The following is a 14,704-nucleotide window of genomic DNA, read 5'->3' as shown; positions in this document are numbered from 1 at the left end:
AAATTAATTCAAATTCATCGTCTCGTACTTGACATAATTTTAAATGCAATTTTAAATGAACTGCAATTTGGTCTACGCCTGCCAGTGTTAACGTGATAATTAAGTTACAACGTATGCAGCTCTTGAGTCATCAAAAATGTCATCATTTGGGATTTAGATTTCTGTCTGGAAGACACTTTTTTTACAATGGAGAAAGGGGGAGAAGAGAGAAAGAGATTTATTTTTCTTAACAGGTGGGTCAAAGGGGATTCTGGGGTGGGAAAGACAAGGATTTTGAACTCTATCCTCTGGAAGATGGGGAGCCAGTGGAGCTGGGCGAGGGTGGGGTGATAGGATCACGGAGGCTGATGTGGGAGGGGACACAAGCTGCAGAGTTCTGGATGATCTGCAGCTTGTGGAGGGAAGAGTTGGGCTGGCTGACAAGCAGGGAGTTAGCGAAGACGAGCCCGGATGTAATAAATGCATGAATGAAGGTTTTGGAGGCCTGGCGGAACCGGGCGTTGCTGCGGAGGTCGGGGAAGGCAGAGCAGGTCATGGCACAGATGTGATATGAAACAACTTCCCAAAACACACATTACCATGCCATTGAATGCAACAGGTACATTTTGACAAAGTTTAATAAACATTGGAATTAAGCGTTTATGTCACATCTTCTCAATGGGGATTAGTTTGCTCAGTGTAAGTCCATTGTAATATTGCACCTTCAAAGTCCGGTAATTTACTGATCTTTGGAGAATTACACCTATAGTTTTCCTCCAGCACAGCCTTTCTCATCTTCCTCTCTTCTTTCTCTCTGCTTCAATCGATAATCAATAGAAAGTATCTGTGGAGGTCATTTGGACCATTAGAAACTGAACTGATTGTAGTTTCCTTACTACAACAATAACTTGCACCCTCCACGCAGGTTAACGTCTTAGAGCGTTTGAGCTATCTGTTCTAATCCTTGATCTTTCCCCATATGCTTTAATGTTATTTTTCCTTAATTATTTATCCATTGAAATTGGTCATCTATGCCATCGTTGTTTTTGAGATGTTGTATGTAAATCGGAGCGGATGCTTGAGTAGCAGAAATTAATAGAGATATCTTTTAAATCAAAACTCCATGTTCATCCACAATAAACAAAACAACCAAGTGTAGAGAGCAACAATTGTAGGAGCACAACTTCTGCCTACCTAGAGAGCACTCTATTACTCAGCTGCACTCATCTATGACAACCTTTGTGTGACTCCTCCTTTGGCTTCCTGCTCCCTTAAGGGTTTCCAAGCTGTCCCACTGGGGAGGGTGGTTCTTGGGTCACCAGCTGCCACTGTGACCAGAGGTTGTATTTTTCTGTCCTGCCTCGGGATTTCCCAAGACCTTCACTTTTGTGGTCTAGTTCTAGCAAAAGTCAAGAGTGCTACCAACTGAGCCAAATTGAAACTGTGATATGATAATTATCACTAGTGATACCTTTCAGCAAACTGTGCGCAATTGGCTGCTGCGTTTCATCCACAAAATATATAATCAATTCACTTTACAATATATTCTGTGAAGCACTTTGAGACTTCTCGAAGACATGATAAGGCACTATATCAAATGTAAGGTTTATTTTTATTTATAAAAGTAATAATTATCATATTGTTGAAAACTGTAATCAAAACCCTCACCCCTGGCATTCGGTTCAATGCTTTGGATGGAAGCTAACTGAGTTTTCTACAGATTGCCATCTCTATTTTCACTGCTAGTCATTGTTCCCTTGCATTCCCACCGGACAAAATACTGGCCAAGCTTTGATTTGAGTTACATTGCATTCCATGCATTAGGAACTGAGATTGCCAAGAGATTGTGGGTCTATAGAGAGCCTGTCAGCTTCTGGACAAACCATCTTTGGAAAGGAGTTAACCACTAGTATCTAATCCCACATTTACACTACTTTTGTGAATAAAATCCAATCAAATAAAATAATATTTACATTTGATATAGCACTTTCTATTCTTTACAGGATATGCTGCAAAGTCTAGTGACTGTGTGCATTTTGTGGATGAAGGTGGCTGCCAATTTGCACACAGCAATGTTAGCCAAACAACAATGAAGAGAATGATCAATTTTATCTGGGGGATTGTTGACCAGAACAATGGGAGAAACTCCCTGCTCTTTTTCTGAATAGTGCCATGGGATTTTTAATGCCCACCTGAACAGGGAGACGGGACTCAGTTTAACATCCCATCATTCCCCCAGCAACGCACTGGAGTGCCAATTTAAGATTATATCACTGCAAAGTCCTGACAGACGTTTGAACACACAACCTTCTGAATCGGAGTGAGATTGCTGCCAAATGAACCAGACTGACAAACAATTACAAATGTTCATCTTATTTTTCATGTATTTAAATCAAATCAAATTATTGGACCTAGAGTTCAGATTGAGGTGGCATGCATAGACTAAATATGTTCCATTATTACACCCTTCAACTTAAAGAATACTTTTCACAATTGCCCTTGAATAGAAATTAGTGATTAACTGTCTTTTGTAATTGATGTCAGTGGCAATAGAACCCAGACAACTGGCCACTGATGTTACATAGCACAGACTGAAGCCTGAGGAAAAAAAATAAGAGATTCCCATTTTTCAAATAATATGGTAACCCAAGGGTACAATCAAACAAATATTGACTACAGTTTTCAGCTGATAAAGATAATTATTACTTCTCAGATTGCAGATGTGACCTTGAGCATGTAACACTATGCTGGCTTTGGGAACGAAACACACTCTCAAGACACTTCTTTATCTCTTTATCTCATCGTCCTCAACTGCAGTCGATATCTATATACCATTACTCCGTGATAAGATAAGTCAGAAACTTATATCACAAACAAGTACTATCTGGACTTTGGTCAGCACCATAGGTATCAGACAATATTACGTTTCACTAGTTACCCCTATGTAGATACCAGACACCATTTCCTATGCCAATGCAATTCATAAACTGGGTACATTTCAGTTATACTAAATGTGCAAATAAATAAATATACGTTTTTTTTAAAATACATGTGTGATTTCATTTTCAGCAAAATTGCAAATGAGCAACAGGAATGCTTGAAAGTAAATTGCATGCTGCATTCGCCTACATAATGCAGTCACTACACTTTACAGTAATAACAACAACTTGAATTTATATGGCAGCCTTCATGTGAGGGAGCGTCTCGGAGTGCTTTAACGGTGGCGGAGTTTGATACCGAGCTGGAGGAGGGAGAGGTGACCATAAGTATGGTCAAAGAGGAAATAGCAGGCAAGACGGAAGGATTTAGGGAGATAGATCCACAGTTTTGGAGCACAGTGGCTGAAATCACAGACACCAATGATGGAGGGGAGGTGAACAGGGATATACAGGAGGCTGGAGTCAGCCAAGCAGAGGCAGTGGGTATTAGATTGGGTTAGAGAAGTCAGCTCATAAAACAATTTGTAAATGAGTTTGAGGATTTTGAAGTCAATGTGTTCTGTGAAAGGGAGCCGGTGGAGTCTAGTAAGGGTGGGGTAATGAGGGTACAGAGTTTAGTGCGGTTAAGCATATGGACAGCAGCGTTCTGGATTAATTGTATTTTGTGGCTAGTGGAGCTGGGAAGACCTGTGAGGAGGGCAATGGAATAATGGAGAGGTGGGAGGTGACCAAAGCGTGAATGATGGTTAGGCTGCGTTGAGTGTGAGGTACGGTTAGAGACAGGCAATGAGATGTAGGTGGAGGAAAACAGTCCTCATCAGGGACCCGATGTAGGATACAGAGGACAGCTGGGAATCAAACCTGGTGTCAGGTTATGCACAGGTTTGATGAATCTGAGGGATAGGCTGTGAAGGTTGAGGAGGTCAGGGTTGCAGGCGAGAAGGCATAAATCCTGAGAAGATCTTTGAGATGCCGTCCCTGAATGAAAGGCGCTATTTCAAACGTAAGGGATTAACCTTGCCACTCTGAGTTACCTGGAATCTCACTGTGGTCTAGCAAAAGTGCTATGAGCAGAACTTCAGTAATCACAAACAGGTGCTTCACTCTCCCAGTGAATGGCAATTGCCTCCTTCAAGACCTATCTCTCGACCCTCCTCTTTGACTATGCCTTCGGTCACCCTCCTATCCCTACCCTCCCTGCCCTCCTGATCCCAACCACCAGCTCGGGTGCGGATCCCTGATTGTCCAGCGCCTTGGGATGTCCCAATGTCGTGAAACAAATGTCATTTGTTGTTGTTGACAGAAACAATGCAAATACAAGGGAGCATAATGGTTTTCGAAAACAGGTGTTTCAACTTATTTGAATGTCTTGAGTTTCATTTTTTTTTAGGAACTCAATTCGTAGCTCTCTGGCCTTTGATTCCGATCACTGTGGACTGACCTGTAAGGTGGGCTGAGCACTGACACTGACCAGTGCTCGACTCTCCAATACAGGCCAGTGCTCCCTGCTCTGTAGACCTTCCTCAGCAATCTGTTCAAAGTCCCACATTCAGAAAATGAACTCCACGTTTATAAGTTTAACTTGCTGCCAGATCTGTTAAATGTTTCCTGGAATGTGTATGAGACATATTTGTCAGAACTGCCAATTCAGGATATTGCAGGCTCACTTCTAATTGAAGCAGCTTTTCCTTTCATAATTAACATAATACAGTATGATCGCCTGAGGTAATGTAACATATGGAGGTACAATAGGGGCAACTTGAATACAATTATAGTTCCAATTGAACCCCATTGCACATCGTGCAACAACAAAACCAAGAATAGGAGAAATTTACATTACTAGTGCAATATATTGCATGTGGAGTTCGTGTTATAGATTCACAGTCAGCCTGGTTCATTGGTAGCACTTGGGAAGGGCAGACTGGGAGCAGGAATTCTTCTCACTCAGTTCTTATCAACCTTGCAATCGAGAGATCTGAGTTCAATTCCAGGCAGGGCGAAACCTTGGGCAAGTTTCCTTACTCCACACGCCTAATAATAATCCCTCCAAAACAAAAAACAATAATAAATTGGTCATTTTCAATCTATGACTGTTTGTGGGACATTGCTGTGCACAATTGGCTGCTGCGTTCGCCCACAAATATACAGTCAATTCACTTTACAGTGTGTTCTGTGAAGCGCTTTGGGACGTCCTCCTGACGTGAAAAGCGCTATATCAAATGCAAGGATTATTATTATTATTTTATTATTTAGGAGATGTAGAAGATACCAGCAAAGTCAGATTTTGAAATCAACTTGAATAGATAACTGTTATATCCAGGGACGACTGGAAAAAATGGAGTGAAAAATGCAACCTCTAATGTGCTAATTAATACTGGTTTTAAAAATACAGCTGTCAATCTCTTAATTGTTTAACTGGTCCATGATTGTGCCCCTCACCTCCCTGACAATGGTTGAACACAGAGCCATCTGTATCTGAGACTGCTGGTTCCTGGATCAAGGCATTGGATTGTTGGTTAGCAGAGAATTGGCTGAACTTAGATTTTTTTCCCTGAGTTATGTGGCCGTGCTCCATTAACCAGCAGTCCAATAGATCACATGGGTAGATTCAAATCCAACCACTGGGCTTAGCACACCCACAGGCACTTGAATAATTAAAACGTTAAATGGGCACATTTTTCACCAATGTGTTATTTAAGCATCGCGGGTCTCAATTCACAACCCACAATTACAAAGAAATTTAGGGTCAAATTCTAGTGATTTTTAATGGGAATTCGTAATAAGAAATCCTTCCAGCACTTTTCATTTCCTCTTTATGAATTCCATTAGAAATCAGCACACATTTGATAAAAGGCTTGAAATTCCACCTAGACTTGCCCTGTAAGATCATTTTGGCTTACAATTTAAGCCTGAGCATAAATGTGGAGAATTCTTAAATTGAGTCTGAATTTGGTAGCTGGTTTTCTAAAAAGAATTATGACTGAATTCTCCCCAATTTTGAACATTCTTAATGCTTTAAGACAAAATTACCCTTACAGGCTAAGACTCGATAGAATTTCAGGCCTTCAAGTGTCTTCAAAATCCTAGTGGAGCATGTCCTCAGTTTGAAACTAGATAGATTTCCCCTGTAGCCATCAATCTTTGCCATGCCCATCCTTACAATCTTGGTTGCTTCTGGCATTTATAAAAGAGGTCAGAAACAACCAAGAGTCCATTAGCAAACTAGATAGGTTCTACGAACACAATTAGCTAAAGTTATATACAAAAATAGATTTTACTTTTGTATCAGATAAGTTTATTAGTGTTTGAGAAACATCAACGTTCCACACAAAAGTCGTTGCTTTCAATAAAAAAATCAATCTCAGATAATACCCATTTGATACATCTGCGAAACATTGGCAGTCTGTAAAGTTTCAAAATGAGATTTTGTAAATTGAGTTTTCGGCTCTAAGGCAAGAAAGAAATGAGCACAAAGGTCATTATTCCCAGTGAGAAGCATCACATACCCATCATTGTAACCACCTTCATGCCGAGCAGAGGAAAAAACGTCCATCTCAATTAGGTTGTCCTGCAAAGTCTCTAGGAATGTCTGCTTTGCTACATTTCTATACACAGATGGAAAGATGAATGAAGGCAATGAGCTGCATATGTAGAAAATAGTGATTGGGGGGAAGAAAAATCAAAGCTAGCAAAATAGCCAAAAATTAAAAGCCAGACATCAGTTTAATGGCAAACACAGATGCGGCCAAGAAATCAACTGATGTCTTTTTAAATCATGCCATTAATTGATTTGCAGTTTAATACTTTTAAGCAGTCATGTAAAATGGTTAGCATAAATTTGCCTTAAAATGAATGAAACCTTAAATCCAGTAAAAGTTAACAACTGCATTCTGTTCACTTTTTGATACAATTTAAAATAAATGTGCCACAACTCTTAGTTAGATACCATTTATTATAAGTAATATTAAAATTCCTTGCAATATACTATAATTATAAACATATACAAAAGAATTTGAAGTTGGAACGAGACTGAAATAAGACTGCTTCTCTTACTGTCACTCTGACTAATGGTGTGTCAGAATGTCACTTGGAAAACCAAGAGCTTAATTTCCAGTAAATTCAAATTCCTCATATGACAACAGTCACAATTTGGACAATTATTATACTGTTTTAAACAAATTTTGAAAAAAAGAGTAACACATAATTTCCTCTTAATAAAGAATGCTTTGAATTTAGATTATTTCTTTAGTTCACATCGACAGAAAAATCTTACATTTTTGAGAGACTGAGAGAGAAACCATTTATCTCAGAGCACAACTGGAGCCTAAATCAATGCCCATTTTTCAGCAATGTGAATTAACTATAGTAAGTTCTGAGTCCCATTAGTACTTTTGCCAACAGCTCCTGACGATCTCAAATGTGGACCTGTCATGCTGCCTGCAAAGTGTGTCAGAAGGCAGAGCTCTACAAATGCATTCCAATGCGTGCACAAAGTGCTTGTCCCACCAGACACCAGTAGCAATGATCAACAGAGCTAATTCACTTTACAATATATTCTGTGAAGCGCTTTGAGACATCTTGAAGGCGTGAAAAGGCGTGATAAGGCACTGTATCAAATGCAAGGATTATTATTAATATCAATAATCACTAGATTCTTGCTCCTTATTGTAATCTGTTCAGTTAATTTCCTGATTTTATTTTGAATCTGAAAGAATTCAATGTATAATTGATTTAATTTCTCCTAATCTTTAATCTTTATGAGAAAATTTGCCGAGTATTTTTAAAATAAATATAAATATGCAAAAATCACCTGATGACAAAATCAGGTATTCAAAAAATGAAACAGTTTCCAAAATGTGTTTATGGAAATTATCACATTTACAATATTTATATTCTATTTTTGCAAACACTGCACAGATTTTAAGAAATAAAGACTAAAAACTAGACTGGAATCTAAAACAATGTCATTATAGAATAGCCACAGCAGTGGTTGGCTATTTTACTAGATTATAAAGACGAGATGCCTACCTGGTCTCCAGGGGAATGTTACTGTTGAGCAGCCAATTGTCCTGCATGTGAGCGGACTCCTGTGTGCTTGGAGGTGGCTCTGGAGGAGGTGGGAGATCTGCTGGGCTTGGGCTGGGGTTACTGCGTGTAGTGAAGTTCCCCTGTTCAGTGAGTTTACTGAGGAGGCATGGGGATGGTTTAATGTGTGGGGATGCGTCATTGGAGGTGGAGGTGTCCTGAGCATTGAACGGTTCTCAGGAGGATTGGCCAGATGATCTGAAAGAAAGGGAACATGCGATTACAAATATCCATATAGAATACAACAACAGAATTACATTTGTATAGCACCTTTCACGTCGGGAGGACGTCCCAAGGTGATGGACAGTCACAGTTTCGGACCTGAGCTGGGGGTGGGGATCGGGGAGGGTGGAGAGCAGTGGGGGGAGGGGTTTTCGAAAGCACAGTCGAAGAGGAGGGTCTTGTGATGAGTTTTGAAGAAGGCAAGGGAGGGGCGAGGCGGAGAGACTGAGGGATAGAATTCCAAAGGGTGGGGGCAGAGTGGCAGAAGGCCTGTCCACCATTGGTGGGGTGAGCGAAGCGGGGGATGTGATGCAGACTGGAGCCCACTGAACGGAGGGAGCGGGCAGGATGGTAGGGAGTTAGGAGGTCACAGAAGTAGCGGGGAGCAAGACCATGGAGGTCTTTGAAGGTGAGGACCAGGATCTTGAACTGTATCTTCTGTGATGGGAAGCCAGTGGAGTCGGGCAAGGATGGGGGTGATAGGATCATGGAGCCTGGTGCAGGAGAGGACACGGGCTTCAGAGTTCTGGATGATCTGCAGCCTGTGGAGGGAGGAGTTCGGGAGGCTGACAAGCAGGGAGTCTGCATAGTCAAGTCTCGAAGTAATGAAAGTATGTATGAGGGTTTCGGCAGCCTGCGGTGTGAGACAGTGGTGGAGCCGGGCGATGTTGCGGAGGTGGAGAAGGCAGAGTGGGTCATGACACAGATGTGGGGTAGAAAGGAAGTTGAGGGTCAAACAAGATACCAAACTTCTGGACTGGCTTAGTAAAGTGGTGTTTACATCCATGGATGGTGATCTATCAGCGCCTGAGGTGTGGAGGCGCTGATGGGAGCCAATCAGGAGGGTCTTGGCCTTGTTGACGTTCAACTAAAGAAAATTAGCGCTCATCTCATGAGCTCTCAGAACTTGATATCTGATAGAATACATATTACACATATTGCCATGAATGAATTACGATACATGAATACATATTGCTGTGTCCTATATTGGTGTTTGCTGACCATTACTGTTGGTTGCATTCACCATGTTGGCAAATAAATGGAAGTGTATAGTCTTTGGATTCTCAAACTTTGGTTTTGAACAGGTGTGAATTATAATAATGACAAGAATCCCTGCATTTTACATAGCGCCTGATTACATCATCGAAACATCTCAAAGCATTTCACAGGATTTCAAGTGTAGTGACTGTCTATTCGTAGGCAAACAAATGAATATTATAGTGTAATAACCCAAAATTATTTTGCCAGAAAAAATCCCACAAACAATACATTCAGATATTCATTCAATGTACAAACTTTTTTTTCATATTTTTCTCTAATGTTTACGAGTCCTTACAATATTGAAGGAATCAAATACTAAAATAGTACGTGCATCTGTAAAGAATTATGTGCTGGAAATATTATACTGAGGTACTGTTCTAGGCTAACATAAAGAGTTTTGCATTCTCACATTGTGGTGCCATCTGAATACTAAATTTACTTTTTGTTCCTGTTAGGTAACTTGTGATGGTTTGTTTTGGATTGTGATAGCTCTGGTTAATGAAGCTTTGGTTACCTGAAAGTTATTAAATATGATGGATGTAAATTAACATATGTTCAGTTTGAAGTGTGCTATGATAAGTGGCAAGCGTAACTGTAAGTACAGTACTTTGTTCTAACAGTAATGCTCTTTAAATCCAAGGGGGAGAGCAGAGGCACACAATTAGCTTGTGTGAACATTATACTGTAAATAATTGCTTTAGATAGTATTCCTTCTCTTTGGTTCACTTTGTATTTTATACCTGGCATAAGCCTTCAGAATTTTTCTCCTTTCATTAAGATAAACCATCTGTTACTTGGTTATGGGGTGTCATTCCTTCTCCCATCTGTTGACATGTTTGCTTCAACCCAAAGCTCTATGCCAATTTTAGATCAGAGAGGTTGAACATCTATCTACACCTCTGAAGTGTTTTAGAAGATAGGAATGTGGCAGATAATGGTTAATGAGAATATTCCACTTTATAGCAAATGTTACAATGCATATACAAGTATAAGATCACATGTAATCTGACCTTTAAGAGGGATAAATGTTACATCAAAATACAGTATATATGATTTAAGCAGCAATTAAGCTGCTGAAGAATTTGATATTATGCAAATTAATTCAAATTCATCGTCTCGTACTTGACATAATTTTAAATGCAATTTTAAATGAACTGCAATTTGGTCTACGCCTGCCAGTGTTAACGTGATAATTAAGTTACAACATATGCAGCTCTTGAGTCATCAAAAATGTCATCATTTGTGATTTAGATTTCTGTCTGGAAGACACTTTTTTTACAATGGAGAAAGGGGGAGAAGAGAGAAAGAGATTTATTTTTCTTAACAGGTGGGTCAAAGGGGATTCTGGGGTGGGAAAGACAAGGATTTTGAACTCTATCCTCTGGAAGATGGGGAGCCAGTGGAGCTGGGCGAGGGTGGGGGTGATAGGATCACGGAGGCTGATGTGGGAGGGGACACAAGCTGCAGAGTTCTGGATGATCTGCAGCTTGTGGAGGGAAGAGTTGGGCTGGCTGACAAGCAGGGAGTTAGCGAAGACGAGCCCGGATGTAATAAATGCATGAATGAAGGTTTTGGAGGCCTGGCGGAACCGGGCGTTGCTGCGGAGGTCGGGGAAGGCAGAGCAGGTCATGGCACAGATGTGATATGAAACAACTTCCCAAAACACACATTACCATGCCATTGAATGCAACAGGTACATTTTGACAAAGTTTAATAAACATTGGAATTAAGCGTTTATGTCACATCTTCTCAATGGGGATTAGTTTGCTCAGTGTAAGTCCATTGTAATATTGCACCTTCAAAGTCCGGTAATTTACTGATCTTTGGAGAATTACACCTATAGTTTTCCTCCAGCACAGCCTTTCTCATCTTCCTCTCTTCTTTCTCTCTGCTTCAATCGATAATCAATAGAAAGTATCTGTGGAGGTCATTTGGACCATTAGAAACTGAACTGATTGTAGTTTCCTTACTACAACAATAACTTGCACCCTCCACGCAGGTTAACGTCTTAGAGCGTTTGAGCTATCTGTTCTAATCCTTGATCTTTCCCCATATGCTTTAATGTTATTTTTCCTTAATTATTTATCCATTGAAATTGGTCATCTATGCCATCGTTGTTTTTGAGATGTTGTATGTAAATCGGAGCGGATGCTTGAGTAGCAGAAATTAATAGAGATATCTTTTAAATCAAAACTCCATGCTTCATCCACAATAAACAAAACAACCAAGTGTAGAGAGCAACAATTGTAGGAGCACAACTTCTGCCTACCTAGAGAGCACTCTATTACTCAGCTGCACTCATCTATGACAACCTTTGTGTGACTCCTCCTTTGGCTTCCTGCTCCCTTAAGGGTTTCCAAGCTGTCCCACTGTGGGGAGGGTGGTTCTTGGGTCACCAGCTGCCACTGTGACCAGAGGTTGTATTTTTCTGTCCTGCCTCGGGATTTCCCAAGACCTTCACTTGTTGTGGTCTAGTTCTAGCAAAAGTCAAGAGTGCTACCAACTGAGCCAAATTGAAACTGTGATATGATAATTATCACTAGTGATACCTTTCAGCAAACTGTGCGCAATTGGCTGCTGCGTTTCATCCACAAAATATATAATCAATTCACTTTACAATATATTCTGTGAAGCACTTTGAGACTTCTCGAAGACATGATAAGGCACTATATCAAATGTAAGGTTTATTTTTATTTATAAAAGTAATAATTATCATATTGTTGAAAACTGTAATCAAAACCCTCACCCCTGGCATTCGGTTCAATGCTTTGGATGGAAGCTAACTGAGTTTTCTACAGATTGCCATCTCTATTTTCACTGCTAGTCATTGTTCCCTTGCATTCCCACCGGACAAAATACTGGCCAAGCTTTGATTTGAGTTACATTGCATTCCATGCATTAGGAACTGAGATTGCCAAGAGATTGTGGGTCTATAGAGAGCCTGTCAGCTTCTGGACAAACCATCTTTGGAAAGGAGTTAACCACTAGTATCTAATCCCACATTTACACTACTTTTGTGAATAAAATCCAATCAAATAAAATAATATTTACATTTGATATAGCACTTTCTATTCTTTACAGGATATGCTGCAAAGTCTAGTGACTGTGTGCATTTTGTGGATGAAGGTGGCTGCCAATTTGCACACAGCAATGTTAGCCAAACAACAATGAAGAGAATGATCAATTTTATCTGGGGGATTGTTGACCAGAACAATGGGAGAAACTCCCTGCTCTTTTTCTGAATAGTGCCATGGGATTTTTAATGCCCACCTGAACAGGGAGACGGGACTCAGTTTAACATCCCATCATTCCCCCAGCAACGCACTGGAGTGCCAATTTAAGATTATATCACTGCAAAGTCCTGACAGACGTTTGAACACACAACCTTCTGAATCGGAGTGAGATTGCTGCCAAATGAACCAGACTGACAAACAATTACAAATGTTCATCTTATTTTTCATGTATTTAAATCAAATCAAATTATTGGACCTAGAGTTCAGATTGAGGTGGCATGCATAGACTAAATATGTTCCATTATTACACCCTTCAACTTAAAGAATACTTTTCACAATTGCCCTTGAATAGAAATTAGTGATTAACTGTCTTTTGTAATTGATGTCAGTGGCAATAGAACCCAGACAACTGGCCACTGATGTTACATAGCACAGACTGAAGCCTGAGGAAAAAAATAAGAGATTCCCATTTTTCAAATAATATGGTAACCCAAGGGTACAATCAAACAAATATTGACTACAGTTTTCAGCTGATAAAGATAATTATTACTTCTCAGATTGCAGATGTGACCTTGAGCATGTAACACTATGCTGGCTTTGGGAACGAAACACACTCTCAAGACACTTCTTTATCTCTTTATCTCATCGTCCTCAACTGCAGTCGATATCTATATACCATTACTCCGTGATAAGATAAGTCAGAAACTTATATCACAAACAAGTACTATCTGGACTTTGGTCAGCACCATAGGTATCAGACAATATTACGTTTCACTAGTTACCCCTATGTAGATACCAGACACCATTTCCTATGCCAATGCAATTCATAAACTGGGTACATTTCAGTTATACTAAATGTGCAAATAAATAAATATACGTTTTTTTTAAAATACATGTGTGATTTCATTTTCAGCAAAATTGCAAATGAGCAACAGGAATGCTTGAAAGTAAATTGCATGCTGCATTCGCCTACATAATGCAGTCACTACACTTTACAGTAATAACAACAACTTGAATTTATATGGCATCCTTCATGTGAGGGAGCGTCTCGGAGTGCTTTAACGGTGGCGGAGTTTGATACCGAGCTGGAGGAGGGAGGAGGTGACCATAAGTATGGTCAAAGAGGAAATAGCAGGCAAGACGGAAGGATTTAGGGAGATAGATCCACAGTTTTGGAGCACAGTGGCTGAAATCACAGACACCAATGATGGAGGGGAGGTGAACAGGGATATACAGGAGGCTGGAGTCAGCCAAGCAGAGGCAGTGGGTATTAGATTGGGTTAGAGAAGTCAGCTCATAAAACAATTTGTAAATGAGTTTGAGGATTTTGAAGTCAATGTGTTCTGTGAAAGGGAGCCGGTGGAGTCTGGTAAGGGTGGGGTAATGAGGGTACAGAGTTTAGTGCGGTTAAGCATATGGACAGCAGCGTTCTGGATTAATTGTATTTTGTGGCTAGTGGAGCTGGGAAGACCTGTGAGGAGGGCAATGGAATAATGGAGAGGTGGGAGGTGACCAAAGCGTGAATGATGGTTAGGCTGCGTTGAGTGTGAGGTACGGTTAGAGACAGGCAATGAGATGTAGGTGGAGGAAAACAGTCCTCATCAGGGACCCGATGTAGGATACAGAGGACAGCTGGGAATCAAACCTGGTGTCAGGTTATGCACAGGTTTGATGAATCTGAGGGATAGGCTGTGAAGGTTGAGGAGGTCAGGGTTGCAGGCGAGAAGGCATAAATCCTGAGAAGATCTTTGAGATGCCGTCCCTGAATGAAAGGCGCTATTTCAAACGTAAGGGATTAACCTTGCCACTCTGAGTTACCTGGAATCTCACTGTGGTCTAGCAAAAGTGCTATGAGCAGAACTTCAGTAATCACAAACAGGTGCTTCACTCTCCCAGTGAATGGCAATTGCCTCCTTCAAGACCTATCTCTCGACCCTCCTCTTTGACTATGCCTTCGGTCACCCTCCTATCCCTACCCTCCCTGCCCTCCTGATCCCAACCACCAGCTCGGGTGCGGATCCCTGATTGTCCAGCGCCTTGGGATGTCCCAAATGTCGTGAAACAAATGTCATTTGTTGTTGTTGACAGAAACAATGCAAATACAAGGGAGCATAATGGTTTTCGAAAACAGGTGTTTCAACTTATTTGAATGTCTTGAGTTTCATTTTTTTTNAGGAACTCAATTCGTAGCTCTCTGGCCTTTGA

The 14,704-nt window shown here is 40.5% G+C and overlaps 1 protein-coding gene across 1 annotated transcript in view; it reads right to left on the bottom strand.

Moving 5' to 3' along the window:
- The window catches only part of LOC103184642 (teneurin-4), a 359,161-nt gene that overhangs the window by 146,960 nt on the left and 197,497 nt on the right, over positions 1–14,704 (bottom strand). The window contains 1 exon segment of the mRNA XM_042334411.1: positions 7,947–8,201. Within this exon segment, the coding sequence (XP_042190345.1) occupies positions 7,947–8,201 (255 nt within the window).

This window comes from Callorhinchus milii, unplaced genomic scaffold (assembly GCF_018977255.1).
Source record: "Callorhinchus milii isolate IMCB2004 unplaced genomic scaffold, IMCB_Cmil_1.0 Scaffold4, whole genome shotgun sequence".
In the NCBI taxonomy this organism is placed as follows: Eukaryota; Metazoa; Chordata; class Chondrichthyes; order Chimaeriformes; family Callorhinchidae; genus Callorhinchus; species Callorhinchus milii.
Note: the sequence above shows the minus strand (reverse complement) of the source record. Positions and strands in the feature narration are given on the sequence as shown.